General features: G+C 43.9%; 1 protein-coding gene across 1 annotated transcript; it reads left to right on the top strand.

Annotated features, from left to right (window-relative positions):
- Nucleotides 1-1854: 1854 nt before the first annotated feature.
- FAM162B (family with sequence similarity 162 member B) lies at nt 1855-24384 on the top strand. Its single transcript, XM_073673190.1, has 4 exons — nt 1855-2060; nt 3419-3527; nt 10534-10642; nt 24187-24384. Exons 1-4 carry the CDS (start codon nt 1916-1918, stop codon nt 24262-24264), a joined length of 441 nt encoding a protein of 146 aa, XP_073529291.1. The 5' UTR covers nt 1855-1915; the 3' UTR covers nt 24265-24384.
- The last annotated feature ends 1404 nt before the right edge of the window (nt 24385-25788 follow it).

Genomic DNA, 25788 nt, shown 5'->3' with positions numbered 1-25788 from the left:
TTTCAGATCCTCTGCAGTTCCGTCAGGTTGGATGGTGAACGTTGGTGGAAAGCCATTTTCAGGTCTCTCCAGAGATGCTCAATTGGGTTTAGGTCAGGGCTCTGGCTGGGCCAGTCAAGAATAGTCACAGAGTTGTTCTGAAGCCACTCCTTTGTTATTTTAGCTGTGTGCTTAGGGTCATTGTCTTGTTGGAAGGTGAACCTTCGGCCAAGTCTGAGGTCCAGACTTGGCAGAAGATGATAATGTGTTTTTTTTTTTAACTTTGACTATGGGGTTAGTATTGGGGGTGTCTTATAGACGCCTCTCCATTACTAACCTGGGCTTGATGTCAGCTGGCATTATAAGCTGACATCAACCCCAGCCCTATTACCCCACTGCCACCGCTACAGAGCAGTGAGAAGAGCGAGGCTAAGTGCCAGAATTGGCGCATCCTATGGATGCGCCATTTCTATGGCGGCTGATGGCTGGTGTTTCTAGCCTGGGAGGGGGCCAATATTCATGGCACCCTTCCTGGGCTATTAATATCAGCCCCCAGCTGTCTGCCTAGCCTTTGCTAGCTATTAAAATAGGGGGGACCCCACGTCATTTTTTTTGGGGTCCCCCATTTTAGTAGCTAGTAAAGGCTAGGTATTCAGCTGGGGGCGGATATTAGTAGCCTGGGAAGCTCCATGGGTATTACCCCCTTCTCAGGCTTCAAACATCTGACCAACCGTCTGCTTAACCTCCGCTAGAGACTAAAATTACGGGGAACCCCACGCCAATTTTTTTTTAAAAAAATCCTTTATTTTAACACTAAATGACAAGTACAGTAATCAACACTGTCACTGTACTTCTTATATATGTGACTGACATGTTTCTATCTATCTAATCTACGTGTGATTCTCTATTCTTTCTGTTATAAATTGTCGGGTACCGATGCTGAATTGCCGGACGGCTTTTTTTAAAGAGACGGTGCATGAAAACACTATTATTTTTTTAATAAATCCTTTAACACTAAATGACAAGTACAGTAACCAACACTGTCACTGTACTTCTTATATATGTGACTGACATGTTTCTATCTAATCTATATGTGATACTCTATTCTTTCTGTTCTAAATTGTCGGGTACCGGTGTATGCCGCTGCTGAATTGCCGGCTTTTCATGTTTCACTGTGAGCACTGTTCCCATCGATTTGGGCAACCACTGTAATGCCACAACCACCATGGCTGTGGCATTACAGTGAGTGGCAGACAATCCCTGCATGATTGCTGCTCTAAATAGCGCCAGACATGCAGGACACGCTTTTGGTGCACGAACAGTTATCGAACATAACTTCGAACAGCTGAATTTTTTGCAAATCGTTCGCGTTCGTCAAACGACTCGAACACCGCCCAAAACAGCTCGAATTTGAGATTGGCGAACAGTTCTAGTCGAACACCGCTCATCTCTAGCCCTAACCCATTTATCTCAGTATCACATTTTGTTTTCTTCAATTCAATTTACACATATCCTTAGGTTTGACTATTTTTTTTATTGCTTCCAGCAAATCATTAAGAACTGACTGCTTGATTTTCTGCTTAGTATATCCCACCCATTGACTGATGCCAGTTAGATAATTAATGGTTTTAATTCTGCAGTGGTTTTAATGCTACGTCTGTTTTTATATGTATTCTAAGTCCTAGATTGTAGCAAATCTGTATACTTTTATAAGTGTTCTTGGTTTTCCATTAAAATACTTACTTTTGAGTACAGACAAAACAAAAATTCCCCTCTGTTCTCAGGACTCAGAAAAAACAATGTCTTGAGAGTAGAAGGCGGGCTACACAGCAATAACGTATTTTAGAATTTAAAAAAAAAATCTGGCCTTTTTCCATGATGCCATTTAGCTACAAGCTGGGAATATGAAGACAAATCAAACAGTTCATAGAATAGAATGATGTTCACTATGGAGTCAATGAAGAAATGTTTAATATTAACCACGATTAGGTATAAATCTGCTCACCAGATGGTAACCTTAAGTGCAGCAAGACACCGGGAGACTGTTCCTGCTCTTTATTCTGCAAACTTCAGTACTAGAAGTAAGTAATTTTATGAGACAAGATAAACAATGGAGAAAAAAAAATGCATGAAAATATATCTAAATTACACCAGTAGAAAAAGTATACAATTCTTATTAATAAGATAATTATATTATTAATAAGATTAATTAATATTTCATATAGATTCTATTAAACATGTTTAAGGATTTATTTTATATTACGGTATATGTTTTATAGTATTGTAAATATATATTCAACTACGGTAGTTTTCTTACTCCATATGGTTCTTCCCATAGAGCATGATGTTGTACATCTGTCAAGTATGCCAAGTAATTCTTCTTACAAATTCCAGGAAAATAAAAAGTGTCTAGCATCATCAAGCAAAAATGCTGTGTCGCAATACCATGTAAATTAGGACAGGGAGGTGACATGTAATAATTATATATAATATTTGCTTCATAACTAAAGTCTAAAGTCATTTAGAGTATCATGGAAATTACCTTAATTTCTGGGACGGGTTGTTCAGTAATCTCATTTTAAATATTGTATTTAACAATAATAGTCACATACTACTGCTACCCATCAATACAAAACAAGCTACCGGTATACTTTTCCTTGCCTGTCAGTACTCATTGAAATGTACATATGGTAGGTAGTATGGCTACATGTAAGTGGCTGTGAGATATATATACTGTATATATATTTTTTATATTCATTAAGTATGCCTAATATAATATATATATATATATATATATATATTAGTATGGCTATATGTAAATGGCATAAAAATGAAGATATTTTAGCCCTCATAAAAAAAATACATGTTATAACTCCAGTTTTTGGCAAGAGAAGATCATATTTACTATACCAACAAATAATACACCATCATATGCCTCTAATTTATATGGTAGTTTATATGGAATTTGGGCCAAAAATTGATGACATCTTCCAATAGATGCTCCATGTATGAAGTGTTTCTTAATTTAAAAGGATCTGTCAGCGGAATATTCTGCTTTATGCAAGAGCATCAGGCCTGCTCTCCTGTCGTAAGAGCCTGTCATTCACTGTGAGATGAGCATAACGAGGAGGGTAGAGTCTCATGTAACTTTGATTGCTCCTTTTAGTTAAAAGGCAAAGTGCTTTTGGGAGTAATGTGAAAGGAGAACATTCCCTGTATACATGACAGATCCTCAATGCTTCCCGCAGAGAAAAGCAGTCCACATGAAATCCTATATTGCTTCATAGTACAGTTTAATAGTAATGGACTCTATGTGACATAGTGCAGCCTGGGTACCATACGCATCAGTTATGATCATATAGTCAGTGATGGAACATAGAGATAGTAGAATCAAACTATAACCATTTCTCTACTTGTCCTGATGTCTTATTATTTACAGATGACATAAAGAGTAATATTTCTCGCTACAAGCCAAATAGTTTTGATAAGAAGATACTTAAGTGGACTGGAAGATACAAGTCAGAAGACGACATTCCGTCAACAATTCCGTGAGAATCAAATTGTGTTACCTTCATATATAAGGGGATGCCTACTAGGCTAATACACTATAGAAGTGGTGGAATAATAATCAAAAAGTAGCAGAAAACACCTTAGCAAGTAATGCAGGCTGATAATAGTCAGCTGTGGGTCATCTTCATATATAAAAGTACTAAGCTAATACACTGCAGACCTATGTAACAATCATCAAGAAGCACCACAGAATATTCAGCAGTGAATGAAATTCAGTCACTTAAGGGGTTATCCATTTTATTTTTACTATGAGCCTAAAATGTAACAGACAGGTAGTTGCTAACTACCTGCCTGTTCTACCTGGTGCTGGCACAGGGCAGTCATTGACCGTTCCTGATGGCGATTCAGCTGCTCTATGTCAGCACAACAACTCATCTTCTTCCACGCTGAACTGTTGTTGTTGCGTGACTGCCGCAGTTAGGCAGTGGGGAGCCGGCTGTCAATCAACATGTCGTCAGCAGTCACAACCCGTAAACAGAGCAGAGCAGAAGAGAAGCCGCTGCTCAGTCAATGTGACATCAGTGGAAGCCACTGAATCACCGTCAGGAGTGTTCTGTGACCGCTCTGTGCCGGCAGAAATCATAGCAACTACCTGCCTGTTCTTAGGCCAATAGTAAGAAAGTTAAATAGTCATGGATGACCCCTTTAAGGAAATTTCCCCCTAGTGTTGTAGTCTAGGTTGATACACATTATTTAAGAGAAATGCCTGTGTCCTACCTACAAGTCACAGACTCTTCAGGGTACAGAGCCTCAACCTGCTGCTCATGTGCTCTGTAGCTGACCGAGTGGAATGAACAATGGGCCTCACATAAACAGGACCATGTCTATAGTGTGGCATATGTTCACCATCCACATACACTCTCTGTCCAGTCTCACTCCAAACAACCCTGTACAACATAATACATTGAAGGCATGTCACCCCCTGAACTTCTCTAACCAGCTCTGCAGCCATGCCTGACAGTTCCCTCAGAAAAATAGTGCAGTTAACTCTATAAAAACAAGTTAAATAAAACATACATAAGGGTTAACCACCCAAGAAAAAGTGATGTAAGATAACAAAACATATTTGCAATAATGGCAAAGATGGAGGGGCTTCAAACAGAGTAACTAAAGGGGCCAGTTTATGTAAGAGGGTGAACTCCACAAACCATTGTGAAACATTTTGGCCTTTTTCTTATCTTCTCCTAAGATTAACACCCCTAAACCTGCACTAAACTGCTTTCCCACAATGTACATAGATGGCAGTAAATGAGAAAGGATTAACTCTTTATTGGAGATCTTTGTTTTCTGAGCAAGAACAGCAACAAGAGTCAACAGTCAAGTTTAATATGCGATCAGTTCTGAGCTCCATATTCTAAGGCTAAGTGCCCACGATGCAGAAATGCTGCAGAGCGTTTCTGCATCTCCCTGGCAGAAAAAACACATGGGGATTTTGCATGCGTTTTTTCTGCCAGGTAGTAGCATTTGTAATACGTTTTTAACATGCCATTTGGCATGCGGGTTGTCAAGCACTTTTCCAAGTGATTTTAGCATCAATTGGAAAAGTGCTTGACAACTTGGTCACACTATAAATCCATGCAACGGGCATGGATTTATGTTGTGTGACCAACATAATGTTAACAAATAGAATAAAAATGTTGAAAAAAAAACCAAAAACCCATTATACTCACCTTCCGATGGCCCCCGGTCTCCACTACGGTGCGTCCGATGTCTTCGGCGGCTCGCGGTGCTCTAAAATGGACCTTCCATGACGCCATTTAGTCATGTGACATCAGAGGTCGCGTGACCTGTCACATGACTAAATGACGTCATGGAAGGTCCTTTTACACCACCGCGAACAACTGAAGAGCCAGCAGCGCCGCCGGGAGCAGACAGGGGGCCATCAGAAGTCATGAAAATACAGAAAAATCTTTAAATGAGAAGGTGTGCCCAAACTTTTGGTCTGTACTGTATGTTTTTTTAATTTTAATTCTTTTTTTAACTACTGGTACTATGGTACCCGGGTCTGGAGGAGAGTCTCCTCTTCTCCAGACACGGGTAGCATCCGCACATTGAATCGCTTAATATCCGCATGTGTACGTGTAGTCATGCGGAGGTTATGTGGTCCAATGCAAGTCAATGGCGGAGATATCGCTGCGATTCCGCAAAATTAATGGTTGTGCTGCAGATTTTTCCGCAATGATAATCCACAGCGGAAATTTCCGCAGCATGTGCACAGCACATGCGGATTATCATTGGGAAACATGGCAGACAACTTAACAAGTGTTTTTAATGCATTTTCGCTGCGGAAATGGTGCCGCGGAAACCCATTAAATCCGCATAGTGGGCACGCAGCCTAAAAAGGATATTGGAAAGCTAGGGTTGGCTCAAAGGCGGCAACTGGATTATTACATGCGATGGAAGGCCTCTCCTATAATGAAAGGTTTGAAAAATTGGGCTTAGAAAAAAAGACGTCTCAGAGGAGATTTTATATGTATATATACACATGTGGGATCAGTACAAAGGACTGGCGTACAATTTATCCCTTCCAATGATCTTACACAGGACCAAGGAGCATTCATTATGTAAAGGAAAGTCAATTCCGGCAGCTCCACAGGAAAGGGTTCTTTACAGTTAGAGCAGTCAGAATGTGGAATGGCCTACTGTAGTAATGGCAGATACTATATCAGCATTTAAAAAAGGTCTGGATGCTTTCCTCACCACAAATGGTATTGGGGGTTATGGATAATCCAGTGACAGAGAATATATAATTGGTGTAAAGAGGTTGAACTTGATAGACCTAGGTCTTTTGTCAACCTATGGAAATACTATGCAACTATATATCTGGTATCATTATATTCCTAGGATTAAAGGATTATTTTATTTGGTAAATTTAATTGGTTCTAGTAATTTCATTAGTGTACACGTTGGAATGATCCAATGAAAGTTGCATTGTTTTCCAATTTTGTCTTCAGTTTATTCTATAACACAGATAAAATGAATATGCAAATATCATCTTCAGAGAGGAAGAAGTCTAAAATACTAGTTCTACCTATTGGATGTAGCAATCCTAAAAGTAACTATCGACCCTTTAATGAGCTTTGCCACGTGACTTAACATAAAAAGCCAAACCAGACACTCCATTTGCAGACATGTTGAAAACATAATGATCCATTTTAATCCTATAAGAAAGGACTGTATGTCCAGCGCAGATAGAAAAAAATATTGGTTGAGTATGAAAATAAATATTCAACTCTAAAAAGCATAATTTCAAAATGCTTTAATAACCCTTGGTCCTGAAAGGGCTGAAAAAAATTCCTTGAAATTCTCTCTGGGAAACCACGTTTGCAGTTAGAGTATACAAAGTCATGCGTGTGAACAAGTGTCCAATTTGAACACTTTGGCTACTTAGGATAATGTCTTTAATTTAGGGACTTGCTATTTATGCATGTTTCGTATATCTACATTTAAAATGGAACTTCCTTGTTCCTTTCACTAATACTCCTGGTGACTGTCTCCTCAATCACTGTGACATATTGCCTTCTGTACAATTAGCAGTTGTGTCTGTATTTAAATCTTGCCAAAATCTGCATCTTATCTAAACATGAAAGGCTGCATTAATCTTATTACATCATCCATTTGGACATTTTCTCTTTGTTCTAAAGCCAAAGCCAATAACTCAATTTCGAGTAATGGAAACAATCTACAGTGGGTAAGGAAAGTATTCAGACCCCTTTAAATTTTTCACTCTGATTCATTGCAGCCATTTGGTAAATTCTAAAAAGTTAATTTTTTTTCTCATTAAAGTACACTCTGCACCCCATCTTGACTGGAAAAAAACAGAAATGTAGAAATGTTTGCAAATATATTAAAAAAGAAAAACTGAAATATCACATGGTCATAAGTATTCAGACCCTTTTCTCAGTATTGAGTAGAAGCCCCCTTTTGAGCTACTACAGCCACGAGTCTTCTTGGGAATGATGCAACAAGTTTTTCACACCTGGATTTGGGGATCCTCTGCCATTCTTCCTTGCAGATCCTCTCCCGTTCCGTTAGGTTGGATGGTGAACGTTGGTGGACAGCCATTTTCAGGTCTCTCCAGAGATGCTCAATTGGATTTAGGTCAGGGCTCTGGCTGGGCCAGTCAAGAATGGTCACAGAGTTGTTCTGAAGCTACTCCTTTGTTATTTTAGCTGTGTGCTTAGGGTCATTGTCTTGTTGGAAGGTGAACCTTTGGCCAAGTCTGAAGTCCAGAGCACTCGAAAGAGGTTTTCATCCAGGATATCTCTGTACTTGGCAGCATTCATGTTTCCTTCAATTGCAACCAGTCGTCCTGTCCCTGCAGCTGAAAAACACCCCCATAGCATGATGCTGCTACCACCATGTTTCACTGTTGGGATTGTATTGGGCACGTGATGAGCAGTGCCTGGTTTTCTCCACACATACCACTTAGAATTATCACCAAAAAGTTCTATCTTTGTCTCATCAGACCAGAGAATCTTATTTCTCATAGTCTGCGAGTCCTTCATGTGTTTTTGAGCAAACTCTATGCGGGTTTTCATATGTCTTGCACTGAGGAGAGGCTTCCGTCAGGCCACTCTGCCATAAATGCCGGACTGGTGGAGGGTTGCAGTAATAGTTGACTATGTGGAACTTTCTCCCATCTCCCTACTGCATATCTGGAGCTCAGCCACAGTGATCTTGGAGTTCTTCTTTACCTCTCTCACCAAGGTTCTTCTCCCACTATTGCTCAGTTTGGCTGGACGGCCAGGTCTAGGAAGACTTCTGGTTGTGCAAAGCTTCTTCCATTTAAGGATTATGGAGGCCATTGTGCTCTAGGGCAGTTCCTTTGAGCTCATGATTCTCATTTGGTCTAACATGCATTGTGAGCTGTGAGGTCTTATATAGACAGGTGTGTGCCTTTCCAAATCAAGTCTAATTAAACACAGCTGGACTCCAATGAAGGAGTAGAACCATCTCAAGGAGTGTCTGAGCAAAGGGTCTGAATACTTATGACCATGTGATATTTCAGTTTTTCTTTTTTAATACATTTGCAAAAATTTCTACATTTCTGATTTTTTTCAGTCAAGATGGGGTGCAGAGTGTACTTTAATGAGAAAAAAATGAACTTTTTAGAATTTACCAAATGGCTGCAATGAAACAAAGAGTGAAAAATTTAAAGGGGTCTGAATACTTTCCGTACTCACTGTATTTACAAAATCACAGATATTGTAGTGTGCTTAAAAAGGCTTAAAGGGGTAGTCCGAAACTAACAGTGACTTAATCCTAAACGTCTCTCCATCTAATGTAATAATCTAATATACTTTAATTAAAAAGACTGAACCTTTCCTTCTCTACTCTCCGTGACTGCTTTATTTCTTTTTATCTACTTACGTTTTGATGACACTTCGTTTGAGATTAGCTAGTGCATGCTGCGATACTCAAACAAGAAGTCATCAGAGGACATTCAGTTAGATCAATGTTAGTTTCAGACCACCCATTTAAGAGCCTGGGATTACATGGTAGCTTTCACTGTACAGGATCACCTATTCATCTTGTATATGCTACTAACTGAATTGCAATGGCATCCAAAGGAAATGATACAAAACGAGTCTTAAATACTTCAAGTCCGGGCTATTTTCTGACATTCGTGACCAGGCACATTTTAGATGTTTTTTTTCTTAATCTGTTAGTCAAAAAAATTTCACGTTTTTATTTCTGTTGTCAACCGTTTTAACTTTTATGAAATTTTTTATTGCTGATTTTCCTGTAACTGTGGATGGAATATTACCTCAGTTACAGGGAAAATGCAGACTCCTGACAGTAGAGCTCAAATGGGTCTCTGCGATGACCAACAAATCCTGTACTGTGTTTAAAGCAACTTCAGATTTCAGCTATGTCTGACAGTGGCTCCCTACTCCTTTTGCTGCTGACACAGCAAGGACATTCTGAATCGTCTTTGTGGAGTCAAATGTGCACCACTTGGATATTTTAAAATGTTCTGTGGTCCACAAGTAGTTAAAGCAGTTTCTAAACTCCTCATATTAGAAAGTAGATCACTTGGACCTGATGAAGTTGGTGCACTTTCTTAGCACATCTAGTATGATCTTTTTTAAAGTTTTCCACCTTGATATTATAATGAGCATTTTAGGAGTCCAGCTTTTATACAGCACATAGCACTGCAATTTTCCTTTAAAGTTCCAAAGTGAAAAGGCAGCATTTTAGACAAAATCCGTTAAATGGCCCCCATAAAGAAGACTATGAGATGGTCATTAAAAGATTCAAGAGTTTTTGTAGAACGCCACTGTAGATTGAGTTAAACATTTTTCTGAATTTTGGATCCCAGACTGTCTTTTTAAGAGCTTATCTAGATTGAAAAAAAAACAACAAAACATTTATTTATTATGCTCACTTATATAGCGCCATCATATTCACAGTGCTTTAAGTCTGTTATTAAAAGCGGCAGAAAAAAAACAAACACTTAAAGGTATTGTCCACTACTTTCACATTGATGCCCTATCCATAGGATAGGACATCAGTGTCTGATCGGCCGGAGTCCCACACCCGGCACCCCCGCCGATCAGGTGTTATCAGTGCCAGCGGCAGGTAAGGACTTCCAGCCCGCGGTCGCCGCCACCACCGCTAATAGCTAATCGGTGGGGGTGCTGGGTGCAGGACCCCGGCCGATCAGACATTGATGCCCAATCCTATGGATAGGGCATCAATGTGAAAGTAGTGGACAACTACTTTAATACATTCAATAATTGCTTTATTTTAAGAACACAATTTTCCTGCAATTTAAATTTATTACATCAATGAATAAATCTGTATTTTTACCCCATCAATAAGGTTTACATTCTCTCACATAAGTCTGTCCTGTAACAAAAAAAAAACGACTAACGACAATGTATAAAAGCAGGGTAATAATTTATTTATATTAAAAAAAGAGAAACATATAAAAGTAAATGTTCCCTTCACTGCTTTAAACTTCCATCTCATACTTAGGTTGGAAATGCTGGTGCGAGCCCGGAACAAGGCACGCATTCAGGCTTGCTACATTATGATTGCAATCACTGTCGTAGCCTGCTTTGCTGTGATTGCATCCGGTAAGAAGGTAAGCTGAAAGGCCATTCACCTCTCTACGTACCTTATCTAGACGTACAGCTAGATGCACAGCTCGGCCTCACTATTGTTAGCCATTGTACAATCCCACAGTAAACAAGTCTACATTAAAGGATTTAAAAATCACTAACATCATTAGACAAAGTAAAACCGCTTGGTCCGAATTGTAAAATCTGATGATATCAAGCGCCACCTGCTGTTATATGAAAATTATACTATTAAAATACTACTTATGTTAGCCCTTCAGCCTTTATCGTCAACCCTTCCCAACTTTCTGGTAAGGGTATGTTCACATATAGTATTGAGCGGATTCTGTTCCAGAGACTCTTTAAATAAGTTTCCTATTCATTTCAAGGGGAAAACACGACTACAGTGCACATGGTGCCGTTTTTATTTTCCACATGGAAAAATAAGCAACATAATTTCTTGATGTGTTTTACCAAAAAAAAACCCCTCTCTAACTATGATCACTAAATCAATAAAAAAATGAAAAACTTTAAAAAAAAAACCTTCCAAAAACCTTAAAAAAACTAACACCCTATGTGAACATACCTTTACTGCTTTTTCAGCATATAGTCAAGTTTTTACCTTGAAATTAATAGGAAGCTTATTCAAAGAGTATTTGTAGTGCTTTTCATGTGGATTTTGGAAAAACATCTGCTCCAAAATCCATGTAAAATAAGTAAGTGTGAACATAGCTTAAAAGTCAAATACATTTGACTGATTGCTGCAAGTCAGTGGCTGCTAGGGTTAAAGCTGGCCAAATAAGACCATAAGACACACCCCAAATTTTAGGGTGGAAAATAGGAAAAAAAATATTTTTTATAAAATGAGCGTCCGTCTTATAGTCTGAATAGGTATCTTACCTTGGGGGGCGGTGGAGCTGGGGTCACAGGAGGCAGGGCCCTTCAGGAAGCCGGCGGAAGTGGAGGCATGCTGGTACCTGGTGGCCTGGTACCTGGGGCCCTGGGGTGCAGGGGGCCTGGTACCCAGGGTGCTGGTGGACTGGTGCCTAGTACCTGGGGTGCTGGGGGCCTGGTTCTGGTGGCCTGGTACCTGGAATGCTGGGGGCCTGGTACCAGCGGTGCTGGGGGCCAGGGTGCTAGTGGCCTGGTACCTGGGGTGCTGGTGGCCTGGTACCTGGGTTGCTGGTGCCTAGTACCTGGGGTGCTGAGGGCCTGGTGCTGGTGGCCTGGTACCTGGGGTGCTGGGGGCCTGGTACCTGCGGTGCTGGGGGCCAGGGTGTTGGTGGCCTGGTACCTGGGGTGCTGGTGGCCTGGAACCTGGGGTGCTGGGGGCCTGGGGTGCTGGTGGCTTGGGGTCCTAGTACCTGGGGTGCTGGTGGCCTGGTACATGGGGTGCTGGTGGTCTGGTGCCCTGGTCCTGGTGGCCTCACACCTGGGGTGCTGGGGGATGGAGTGCAGGGGGCCTGGTGCCGGTGTATTGCTGTGAGCAGAGTGGCAGAGCACAGTGAGCGGCTTCCGGTGGCGGCGGCCATCTTTCTGAAGCTGTGATTTACAGGAAAATGGCCGCCTGCTCAGCAGAGCACATGCGTCGGCTCCGGCGGCCAGTTTCCTGTAGGGCACAGCTTCAGGAACATGGCCGCGGCCACCGGAAAGCTGCTCACTCTGCTCTGCCTCACAGCCAGACACCGGCCCCGGTACCCGGCCAGGCCCGGCCCCCAGCCAGATACCGGCCCGCCTCACCTCTTCTTCCGCCGCCGCCCTGCGATCCGGCTCCGCCACCACCGGTAAGTTGCGTTCGGACCATAAGACGCACCCCCCATTTTCCTCCCAAATTTGGGGGAAAAAAAGTGCGTCTTATGGTCCGAAAAATATGTATATGTGTTTATGTACAGTATGTACCAACATTGAACATATTTTTATATTTTTTAACATATCTTGTGAATATATTGTGCTACCTACCTTAAAACCAGTTGACAGCTTGTCGACAGACACATAAGTAAAGGCGTTCATGAGATCTTATAATTAGTGTTGAGCCACCCCCGTAGTGTTCGAGTTCGGTTCGGTTCGTCGAACACCCGTGTGTTCGCCGAACTGTTCGTCGAACACCTTCGAACACCGTTAAAACCAATGGCAGGCAAACAAAAACACATAGAAACACATAGAAAACACCTTCAAAGGTGTCCAAAAGCTGACAAACTGCTCAGAAGACATAACTAACACATGGAAAAGTGACAAGTACATATAGTCATGCGAAAATAAAAGAGGTGGAGGAGTAAAAGGAGGGGGAGACACAGATATAGGAATGTCATGCCCTTCTAAAATCCAAAAAGTGAGAAGCCGACACGGCCAGTCCGCTCCTGCCCGTGCCACCTCCGTGTCGCCGGGTTTGTGCCAGAGCCGCGGTGAACCCTGATGGCCAGCCCCCCTCTCCCAATACTGGTGCCTGTCCGCTGGTGGGTCGAGCGAGCCCCCCTGTGGTGGAGGCAGCTCTAAGCTATTTAATTTAAATTGTCTCTCTAATTTGAATGAATACACTTTAAATCCATTTACAAGGATCTATTGGAGGGCAAGTCTCATGCCAGCAGCCGCGTAATTCCAGCTCCAGTAGCGTCCACTAAAGCTGCTGCAGTTAAAAAGCTTTTATAAGGATCGGGCTCGGCTGTCCACCGCAAGGCATCCTACTGCCAGTCCCAGCCCCTATGCCTTGGGGTGCCTCCTGATGCTCTTCACTGAGTATCCCGTGGTCCCGAAGCATTTCCTTTGAAAAAATGAAGTGTCCAAACTACAGGTGGTGTAGCTTGCTTAACAGCCGGGATAATCCGCTGACTAGCAGACCCTGCTACTAGGCACAAAGTATTTCCTGGGCTAGATGCAGTTAAAAATTTGTAATTAGATACTCTCGTTGGATGCTGAGAAAGCATTCCATAGAGTCTCCTGGCACGCCATATATGATTCTCTTAAAAAGCTTGGGGTAGGGGTCTAGGGGACCCTTTTATAGCCAAAATCACGGCCCTGTATCGCAATACGTCACCTAGGCTGAAGATAAATGGAACTGTAGCACCCTGAGGGCTCGGTTGCTACAGAGGTATTGCACCTCACCCAGAGGTGTGATATCTCACTCTCAGGTAAGGATGTAGTGTGGATCAGGGCCCGACACCTGCATGCATTACACCACATTGCCGTGGGGCAGGGCGACCAATATGCCCCTGAGATGGGCACGACAGTCCCTGTCCCTGGCTGGAGTGGGGGGAGGGAACACTAAGGAAGGGGAACCCTGTAGTGCAGGAGCAGGGAGGAAGCAGTTCCTGGGTGCATTGAGAAGGGAGTATAAAAGGTGGGCACCATCTTAGTTCAGTGCAGAGAAGTCTGAGCAGAAGTGGCAGGGAGCAGGGGCTCTGCATGAGCTCTGCTCCGGAGGCGGGCCTAGTAACAGAGGCCCAGGCCTGGAAGAGGGAGAAGGAAGGAAGAGGAGCGGAGAAGGCTCCAGGAACGAGGAACGAAGGGATCTCAGGGGTGCGGACGGGCGAGTCGCCACCGCACGCCAGAATCCACCTGCGTGGAGGGGTCAGGCCAAAGGGGGAGACCGGTCCCCGAAACTAGTGGAGGCAGGAAACGACCCTCAGCTAGAAACAGGAGGCTGTGACATTTTATGTGGCGCAGCCCCTCCCTACACCCGCTAGGAAGGCACCACATAGGGTCAGGGAAACTGGCGCCAAGTTTACCAAGAGGAGGCCCGAGGCAGCCGGACAGAAGGGTTGGTAAGAAAGGCCAGACAAAGGACACACAAAGGGGGTCCTGTGAAGCACTCCAAAGTTATCTGGGAGTTGTCTGAGCCCCTCACCTGGTGAGCACAGTACGACGTGGGCAGCCGTTACCTGCAGACGTGGTCTGGATAATAAGAACTGTGAGTAAAGGCCCTGGACTGCATCACTGACTCCGTGTCATTACTGCTGCTGCCCTGCACCATCACCCCCATCCTCCGCATACACTGCCCTGAGGCTATACTCCTCCCGTGGGGAGTTATGCTACGCTCTGCTGCACCCACAACACCAGCCTCAGCGGTCTGCCCTGGAGCGGCGGTTCACTCTGACTGCAATCCACGGGTGGCGTAGTCGGACATTTAAACATCAAAACCACATAAATAGTTCCGCCACTGGTTTGACCGCCCTGAGCCACGGAACCGGGTTGCCGCCACGGAGACTACAACCACCAGCATCCACCAAAAAGGGTCCGGCTCCGGGTGTCCCAAGGCCCAGGGGGCGCGTCAGAACATTTTCATCACCTTTCACAATCACCAATGGGACAAGGCAGGGATGTTCTCTGTCCCCTCTCTTATACATCCTAGTGACGGAGCACCTGCTCTCATCAATTCGCCATAACCCCAATATTAGGTGGATTGAGGTGGGAGGCACCGAGTACAAGTGCTCTCTATTTGCTGATGATGTCCTAGTATATATCACTCAATCACATATATCCATCCATGCTGTTATGGCTGAAATAGATCACTTTGTTACATGGTCAAATTTTAAAATCAATGCAGCGAAGTCTGAGGCCCTCGATGTCTCCCTCCCCAAATCCATATAGGATTCCATCCAGTCCAACTTTCCCTTTGCCTGGCCCTCACAGGGTATCAAATACTTAGGAATTCCTATTCATAGAGACCTCTCCCATCTATGTTATCTTAATTTTGGGCCCTTTATTGAACAACTCCATACAGACCACGGTTGGCAAGTTAGAACTGTAAGATTCACTACGTGAACCACTGGTGTTTTGTGGAAAAGCACATGTACACTGTGTTCCAAATTATTATGCAAAAAGTGTTTAGGAGTGATAAGGGAAGAATTTGTTTGTTTGTCAGTTAAACTCATTGATGGTGATGTGTGTCAGGGCTCTTTATATCACTGTAAGCAATTGCAGACACCTGTGCTAATTAGTTTGGCAGGTGTGTCCAATGAAAGGCAAGACTACTTAAGAAGGCTGTCCCACATTATTAAGCAGCCTACATTTTCTGCCAAAATGGGAAAGAAAAAGGATGTGTCGGCTGCTGAGAAGCAACAAATTGTGGAGTGTTTAGGTCAAGGCATGACTACAATCAACATTGTGCGATGATCAGGATGAAGTGTCTTGGCAATCAAGAAGTATGTAGCTGATTCACAGTACACACGTGTGCGTGCTGATAAGGGCAAATTGAGGACTCTTTCCTACAGGCAATTACGTCAGGTTGAAAGAGCAGCGGCAAAAAAGCCTTGTCATAGCAGCAGACAAGTTTTTGAAGCTGCTTGTGCCTCCAACGTCCCCCGAACAACAAGATGCAGGGTCCTTCAGAGGTTTGCAGCTGTGCATACGCCATCCTGTCGACCTCCTCTATCCACTTCACACAAGCAGAAACGGCTCCAGTGGGCCAAACATTACATGAAGACTGATTTCAAAACTGTTTTGTTCAAGGATGAGTGCCGTGCAGCGCTCGATGGTCCAGATGGATGGAGTGGAGGATGGCTGGTTGATGGACACCCCACGCAAACACGGCTACAGCGCCAACAAGGAGGAGGTGGAGTAATGTTTTGGGCTGGAATCATGGGGAGAGAGATTGTCGGCCCCTTTAGGATCCCTGAAGGCGCTAAAGATGAACTCCATAATGTATGTGGATTTTCTCAAACAGCACTTCCTGCCATGGTTCAAGAAGAAGAACCGTGTATTTCACAGCAAGATCATTTTTCTGCATGATAATGCACCATGTCATGCTGCACATAAAACATCTGCATCTCTGGCTGATATGGGCATAAAAGGGGACAAACTTATGGTGTGACCCCCATGCTCCCCTGACCTCTACCCCATTCAGAACCTTTGGAGCATCATTAAAAGGAGTGTCTATGATGGCGGGAGGCAGTTCACATCTAAGCAACAGCTCTGGGAGGGTATTCTGTCCTCATGCAAAACAATTGAAGCAGAAACCATCCAAAACCTGACAAATTCAATGGACGAGAGAGTTCAGAAGCTCCTTTCGAACAAGGGGTCCTATGTGAAAATGTAACATCACCTAGAATAAAGTTTTGAGTTGAAAACTGTTTGATTTCAGTTTCTAACAACCTGCTAATGCTTATAATTTCAAAAATGACCATTTTTTTGGTCTTTATTAAAATGAAAAGGTTGATCGAAAAGTTTGGGGGATCTAAGAGTGTGGCAACCCAGTAGTCATGATTACTTCGAATTCTGACAATATGAGGGTCATGCTGCAGGTAGTGCAGCAAGAAGGCACTTATGTGTCTTGCGCATCTCGGAGCCCCAAAATTATTTTCCGGGCTAGATGCAGCTAAAAATTATTTTTAATTTTAAATCTGGTGGAGCTTATTATAGATGGCCTAATAGGATCAGTGCTGCACACTGCTACAAAGCCCAAATTATTTTCCAGTCAAGATACAGATAAACATGATTAGTAATTTGAAAGCTTAAAACGTTTGGTAGGGTGATTTTAACCAATCATCAAGCTTTTACTCTACCCAGGATGACACAGGGGTAGAAAAGTCGTTTCGGATCCATGATTTGTTCATCTTTATGAACGTGAGTCTGTCTACATTATCAGTGGAGAGCCGCGTGCGCTTATCTGTCAGCACACCACCAGCAGCGCTGAACACACGTTCAGACAGAACGCTGGCTGCGGGGCATGACAAGATCTCCAAGGCGTAAGTGGCTAGCTCCGGCCATTTATCCAGATTGGAAGCCCAAAAAGAGCAAGGGTCCAGTGACACAGTCGTGGCTTCAATGTTTACTTGGAGATACTCCTGTACCATCGTCTCTAGGCGTTGACTATGTGTCAGACTTCTTGTCTCCTGTGGCCTTGCAAAGGATGGGCTAAAAAAGTGGTGAAATGATTCCGCAAAATTGATGTTACCAGCAGATACTGTGGTTCTGTTACGGTTTGAGTGCTGAACACTTGACGGTCCCACGGTTGGCAAGTTGGAACTGTGAGATTCACTACGTGCACCACTGGTATTTTGTGGAAAAGCACATGTAAGATTCTGCAACAGTCTCTGCTGATACTCCTGCATGCGTGCATCCCTTTCTATGGCAGGAATAATTTCTGCAAATTTACTTTTGTACCGGGGATCTAACAGTGTGGCAACCCAGTAGTCAGGATTATTTCTAATTCTCACAATTCGAGGGTCATGTTGCAGGTAGTGCAGCAAGAAGGCACTCATGTGTGTTGCGCATCCAGGAGCACCAAGTCCCTGTTGTGTTGGTGGCGAGGTAACAATCATGCTTCCTTCCTCTGTCCTCTCCCCCCAACCTCGCACAACAGAAATGTGATCAAGGTCTCCCTCATCTGATGAGTCTTCCATCAGTTCGTCCTCCACTTCTTCCTGGGCTCCTGCACCTTCCTCACTAGTTTGGCTGCTACCATGCGCCCTGGTAAAACCATCTCCCCCACCCTCACATGCCTGCCGCCTTGGTGCTGCCGACCGTCTGGACCTTGCAGATGTTAGCCCTTCCGCATACAACTCCTCCTCCTCTACTTCCTCCACCTCCTCTTGTGCCACCACCTGACTCCGAATTCTGTTTAACATGTGCTCCAGCATGTAAATCACCGGAATAGTCATGCTGATAATGGCATCGTCAGCACTAAACATCTTCGTCGCCATTTCAAAACTGTGCAGAAGGGTGCATAGGTCCCTGATCTGAGACCACTCCTCCAGCGTGATTTGCCCCACCTCTGAATCTCGTTGGCCCAGGCTATACGTCAGAACGTATTGCACCAGGGCTTGTCGGTGCTGCCACAGTCGCTGCAACATGTGCAGAGTTGAATTCCACCGGGTAGGCACATCGCATTTTAGCCGGTGAAGTGGCAGGCCCAACGACTTCTGTAGAGATGTAAGTCGCTGAGCTGCGGGATGCGAACGGCGGAAGTGAGCACACAGCGACCGTGCCCTCTGCAGAAGGCCATCTAGTCTGGGATAGTGGGCTAAAAATTGCTGGACAACCAGGTTCAACACGTGAGCCATACAAGGCACGTGTGTGACATTGCCCCGGCGAAGGGCCGCACCCAGGTTTGCAGCATTGTCGCACACGGCCTTCCCTGGTTTCAGGTCCAGTGGAGACAACCATTCATGAAATTGGTTCTCCAGAGCTGACCACAACTCCTCAGCTGTGTGACTCACATTTCCCAGACATTTCAAAGTAAAAACCGCCTGATGACGTTGAGCCCTACTGCCAGCATAGTAAGGAGGTGTGCAGGATCCCTTCTGCGCAGTTAGAAAGCTTGTGGCATGACCAGACAGGCTTTGGGTGCAGGTGGAAGACCGAGAGGAGGTTGAGGAGGCAGAAGCAGTGGAGGAACTTTGACATAAAGAGGATTGACGCACAACTCGTGGGGACGGCAAGCCTTGGACAGCAGCCCCTTGTCCTGCTGTCACCATAGTTAACCAGTGCCCAGTCAGCGACATGTAACGCCCCTGTCCATGCCTACTTGTCCAAGTGTCTGTGGTGAAATGCACCCTGTCACACACAGAGTTTCTCAAAGAAGCGGTGATGTTGTGTGCGACATGCTGGTGGAGCGCAGGCACACCTTTCTTTGAGAAGTAGTGCCGACTGGGCATCTGGTACTGGGGCACTGCGACGGACATAAGGTCTCGAAAATCCTCTGTGTCCACCAGGCGGAAAGGCAGCATTTCTGTAGCCAAGAGCTTGCAGATGGTGAAATTCAACCTCTTAGCTTTCTCATGGCTAGGAGGAAATGGTCTTTTACTTGTCCACATCTGAGGGACCGAGGGCTGGCTATTGTGCTTAGACGGGGTTGATAAGGGTGTCCCCGGCAAACTGCCGGTCTGTGAGGAAGATGCAGGCGGACATGTTAGGTTGCCTTGATCCAAATGTGGTGCTATCGATGTCGGACAGCGCTCAACACCAGCTGGTGTTACCACCTCCAAAGAAAATGATGACCTGCCAATCACGCTGGCTGTTGCGGGTAAAGAGGTGGCAGGTCTGCGCCCCAAAACAGGTGTGACTGCTGTCCCCCCAGTCACAGAGGATGAAGAGGCCGCGGATGCACAAGATATGGCAGACGGTGGTTGGCCCGGCCGGCTAGGCCGCATTGTAGCACACTGAGCTTCCCACTGCAACTTATGCTTCATGTCCATGTGCCGGTTCATGCATGAAGTACTCAAACTATGTATTTTTTGGCCTCTACTTAGCTTTTGCTGACAAATGTTACAGATAACACGAGTTGGGTCATCTTTATCGATCTGAAAAAATGCCCAGGCTATGCAAGGCTTAGCACCCATGCGACCTGAAGAGCCACCACGACTTGTGGTGAGAGGCAGAGTTGTGTTTGAGGATGCAGTTGTTGACGTGCTTCCAGTACTACGTCTCTGTCCAGGAAGGCGCAACCTGACCTCGTCGTCACTAGCATCTTCCTCCACCTCCTCTGCTGACCTCATCTCTTGGCTGACTGTGGGTTGACAGTAAGTGGGATCTCCAACCTCATCATCATCACCCTGTGTGTTATCACACCCGTCGTCCTCAGAGCCAACCTGTTCCTGCCCTGACAAAAAACTAAAGTTGTCGCTCCAATCAGGTATTTGAGTCTTATCATCGTCTTCCTCATTGTCTCCACCAACAGGAGTTACAGTTTGGGAATGAGGGTCTACATTATGGTCAGAACCTTCTGCGTCTGGTCCTGGATCCGACTCATAAAGATTCTGGGCATCAGTGCAGATCATTTCCTCGTCTGGATTCACAGAAGCGCTGGAGTCGACCTCTGATTCCCAGGCTATAGTATGAGTAAACAGCTCTGCAGACTCAACCATCTGTTCTACCTCATACTCAGACGGGCAGCTGGAGATTTGGGAGCTGTGAGGAAGCAAGTGCGATTTGGGTGACACCTTTGAGGACTGGAGTATTTGTGATGTTGAAGTTGATGTGGATGAGAGCCCACTTAAAGGAGCACTTGATATCCGTTGAAGCACCTGCTGTTTTTGTGCCTCATCTGGAATTTGTAGCGATTGGCGTGGCCGTAAGAAAGGGATCTTATCACATTGTCCGCTAAAAGAAGTAGAAATTTTAGTTTGGCTGGAAGATGGTCTTTCTTCTGCAGATGTTACTGTTGCTTTAACACCTACCCCACGGACAGAACCTTTTTTCCCCTTCCCAACACGCCTATTCCCCTTTCCACCAGCAGCAGGCCTTTTTCCACTCATTTTGGTGGTTAACTAATTCACAACTCTGGAGTTGTTTGCACAAAGAAACAATGGATGGTAACCGAGCAGAGCTGAGTGGCCAAACTGTGGTATTAGGCCAAAACTATTGGCTGGGTTAGATGCAGAAAAAAATATATTCAGTTTGCAACCTGATGGAGGTCAGTATAGATGGACTAATACAACAAGTCCCACACACAGCTAGAAGCCCAAATATTTTTTCAGAGGTAGATGCGGAAAAAAATATATTCAGTTTGCAACCTGATGGAGGTCAGTATAGATGGACTAATACAACAAGTCCCACACACAGCTAGAAGCCCAAATATTTTTTCAGAGGTACTGTAGATGCAGATAAAAATTAGTTTTAATTTGCAACCTGATGGAGGTCAGTATAGATGGACTAATAGAGAAAGTCCGACACACTGCTAGAAGGCCAAATATTTTTTCAGAGCTAGATGCAGAAAAAAATTATATTCAGTTTGCAACCTGATGGAGGTCAGTATAGATGGATTAATAGAACAAGACCCACACACAGCTAGAAGCCCAATATTTTTTCAGAGGTAGATGCAGAAAAAAATATATTCAGTTTGCAACCTGATGGAGGTCAGTATAGATGGACTAATACAACAAGTCCCACACACAGCTAGAAGCCCAAATATTTTTTCAGAGGTACTGTAGATGCAGATAAAAATTTGTTTTAATTTGCAACCTGATGGAGGTCAGTATAGATGGACTAATACAACAAGTCCCACACACAGCTAGAAGCCCAAATATTTTTTCAGAGGTACTGTAGATGCAGATAAAAATTAGTTTTAATTTGCAACCTGATGGAGGTCAGTATAGATGGACTAATAGAGAAAGTCCGACACACTGCTAGAAGGCCAAATATTTTTTCAGAGCTAGATGCAGAAAAAAATTATATTCAGTTTGCAACCTGATGGAGGTCAGTATAGATGGATTAATAGAACAAGACCCACACACAGCTAGAAGCCCAATATTTTTTCAGAGGTAGATGCAGAAAAAAATATATTCAGTTTGCAACCTGATGGAGGTCAGTATAGATGGACTAATACAATAAGTCCCACACACAGCTAGAAGCCCAATATTTTTTCAGAGGTAGATGCAGAAAAAAATATATTCAGTTTGCAACCTGATGGAGGTCAGTATAGATGGACTAATACAACAAGTCCCACACACAGCTAGAAGCCCAAATATTTTTTCAGAGGTAGATGCAGAAAAAAATATATTCAGTTTGCAACCTGATGGAGGTCAGTATAGATGGACTAATACAACAAGTCCCACACACAGCTAGAAGCCCAAATATTTTTTCAGAGGTACTGTAGATGCAGATAAAAATTATTTTTAATTTGCAACCTGATGGAGGTCAGTATAGATGGACTAATAGAATGATGCTATGCCCAAAAGATTTTACTTCACTAGGTGCAGTAAAAAAATTGGTATTCTATACACAGGTGGTATATCTTGCAACACAGATAGGCTACTCCACTGACTAACACACTCTGCAATAGGCCAAAAAGGATTAGCTTTGCTAGATTCAGCCAAATGCTGTGAAAAAAACTTGCACAGCACTGGCACAGACCTGCCTGGCAAAAACTGATAGGAACTGATGTAACCTAGTCCTGAAAAGGACTCCAATTACAATTAGTCTTTACTCCCACAACCTATCTATTTAAGAGCACAGACCTGCCTGATAAAAGTCGTAGGAAATGCTGTAACCTAGTCCTTAAAAGGACTGCAATCACAACTATTCCCTACTCCCAAGCTATCTGTAGATTTGTGCGAAAATTGGCTTGAAATTAACAAGGTATAGCGCACACAGCAACAGCGGTGACGTCTAACACGCAGCTGCAGCAGTGAGAAAATGGTGGCGACGGGGAAAATGGCTTGGTCTTATAGGGCAAGGACATGTGACATACACTGCCAATGACACATGCCCTTGCTTGTGTGAAAAAAAGCACTTCGCTCCGTGTGTGCGCTGCTGATAGGCTGACAGATTGCACCTCCCCACTGTAAATGCGGGAAAGAGAAAAAAAAATGGAGATCTTCATTGTTCCTGCAGAGATCCATCCCCTGCCCCTCCCCCCACCCCGCTGTACACTCAAACTGCGTATTAACATTAATTTTCATCATTACTGAGAAAAAATCCAGTAATGATTTTGGTGCACGAACAGTTATCGAACATAACCTCGAACAGCCGAATTTTTATCAAATTGTTCGTGTTCGCCGATCGGCTCGAACACCGCCCAAAACAGCTCGAATTTGAGATTGGCGAACAGTTCGAGTAGAACAACGCTCATCTCTACTTATAATGCACTATACCCAGGAAGGTTAGAAGTAGACATGAGCAAATTGATTATAGACTAACTGATTTTGATATGAATTTCCCCAAAAATTCAATTATAACAAAACAAATTTGTGTGGGTTTGATTTGAGTAAATCCAGAAAAAATGTCAGCCACTTGGCTGTACAATTTTATACTCTCCTCTCCTTGGCCCCCCTCTACCTGTACCGCTGCCGCAGCTCTCCACCCGGACCTCTGATCACTCCTCTTTAGCCTTCTAGTTGTTCCAGGTCTCCTGATGGGTGCTGCCACTGACTAGACCCCACGTCATTAACGTTAATGGCTTCTGTATCAAGTATTAAATACATTTCAGTAAGTGAGTTCAATGCTTTTTCCCTGTGTCGTTTCTCATTATTACACATAACTTATGAACATCTATGGTTTGATTTCTTTGTCTGTGTGGATTGGATGAGTTGTTACTGACATGTGGTGAGAATATTTACTTAGAAAATTGGTGACGTGTTCAATACTTATTTGACCGGCTGTGTGTAACCACATGGGGCCTAGTCAATGGCAGCATCAAAAGAAAGATGACAGCGAAACGGCCAGAAGGAAAAGATAGCCAAAGAGGAGTGGATCAGAACAAAGGGCAGCAATTGGGAAGGCCAAGGAGCAGTGAGTATAAAATTAAATTTTTTAACTTATTCCCACCAGATTCGATTCACATCAAGATAATAAGATTCTTATCAAATTTAGTGAATTTGCCCAAATAAAATATTAGGAGACTAGCTCAGCTCTACTTAGTAGACCATATTCTATTCAATCTGTCCTTATTAAAACAGAAAATATTAGAATATTTGAATTCAGAAGCCAGCAGAATTGTAAGTGCAGCTCTGGAGAGACAATTGCCTTTTTTTTAAATGAAGATTAGAATAAGCAACAACCACAATTTTCCATCTTTACCTTTTATGTACGTATTTACATATGGTAACCCGATCCCAGGCATGTCTCTATTAATAACAATAATGATAACTAACGAGCCTGACCTCTGAATTTACATGTGGTTGTATCTATATTGCAGGCTGCTGCACGTCACGAGTCACTCACCAGTCTGAATCTAGCAAAGAAAGAAAAGTGGCGGAAAGAATCACAAAAGTAAACCTGGAAATTGTGCAAGAGATCATGATAAATAGTAAAGAATAATCCGGCATAAAGCACAACTTTATAATAATATTCAATATTGCAACTTATAAAAGTAATTCTGGTATCTGCATATTTAGGGTCAATGATAAATTTACTCTTCAAAGTTCATTGGGTATACTTCCACTATGCAAAACTATACTTTTGTACAATTAAAGTGTGCTGATCATTATTAGTTTTCATTTTTTTCCGCAAACATGTAGTATTTGTAAATACAGGAAACTGTGTAATATCTTATTTATTAGGTGTAAGTAGCACTTCTCTCCATCCATCAGCCTGCAGTTCCCATTTTTCAGCCTGCCTCCTTTCAGATACTATTAAAAAACATCCCCAGTCACCCACTATATACAATAAATAGAAGACGGGAAGACAAACAGAAACTTGACATATATCGGATATGGGTTATTATTATTATTAATTATTTTTAGACCACCATTGATTCTATTGTGCTGCACATGAAAAGAGGTTACATACAAAATACAAATACCGTCTCGAGTATAAGCCGAGGCACCTAATTTTACCACAAAAACTGGGAAAACTTATTGACTTGAGTATAAGCCTAGCATGGGAAATGCAACAGCTACTGGTAAATTTCCCCATCCTGGTAAGCATGGCCCCCATCATCCCCAATCCTGGTACGCATGGCCCCCCTCATCCCCAATCCTGGTATGCATGGCCCCCCACACTCCCAATCCTGGTATGCATGGCCCCCCTCACTCCCAATCCTGGTACGCATGGCCCCCCACACTCCCAATCCTGGTACGCATGGCCCCCCACACTCCCAATCCTGGTACGCATGGCCCCCCACACTCCCAATCCTGGTACGCATGGCCCCCCACACTCCCAATCCTGGTACGCATGGCCCCCCACACTCCCAATCCTGGTACGCATGGCCCCCCTCACTCCCAATCCTGGTACGCATGGCCCCCCTCACTCCCAATCCTGGTAAGCATGGCCCCCTCATCCCCAATCCTGGTACGCATGGCCACCCTCATTCCCAATCCTGGTACGCATGGCCACCCTCATTCCCAATCTTGGTATGCATGGCCACCCTCATTCCCAATCCTGGTATGCATGCTCCCCATCCTGGTAAGAATGGCCCCCATCCTTGTATGCATGGCCCGCATCATCCTCAATCCTGGTATGTATGGCCCCCCTATCTTGGTATACATGCCCCCCCACCCCTTCATCACTGCACAAATGAAAATAAAACACTCCTACTCACCTTCCTCCCCTCTGCTCCAGCGCTGCGTCCTCCAGCAGCTCATGTCAGCATCTGAGCAGCACATGACATCACTGCCATGCGCCCTCAGACGCCAAGGTGAGCTGAGGGGATATTCACTCCTCTCCACACCGGGACTATGGGAGTGGAGAGGAGTGAATATCCATGTTCTTTAATAGCGGGCACACACTGTCAGCAGTGCCGTAGCTCCGTCTGCAGCTAAGTGATCCTCCGTACCCGCTATTAAATATGTGAATATTG

The sequence above is a fragment of the Phyllobates terribilis genome, unplaced genomic scaffold (assembly GCF_046119375.1).
Source record: "Phyllobates terribilis strain yellow unplaced genomic scaffold, ASM4611937v1 Scaffold_3__8_contigs__length_932513732, whole genome shotgun sequence".
Taxonomy (NCBI): domain Eukaryota; kingdom Metazoa; phylum Chordata; class Amphibia; order Anura; family Dendrobatidae; genus Phyllobates; species Phyllobates terribilis.
Note: the sequence above shows the minus strand (reverse complement) of the source record. Positions and strands in the feature narration are given on the sequence as shown.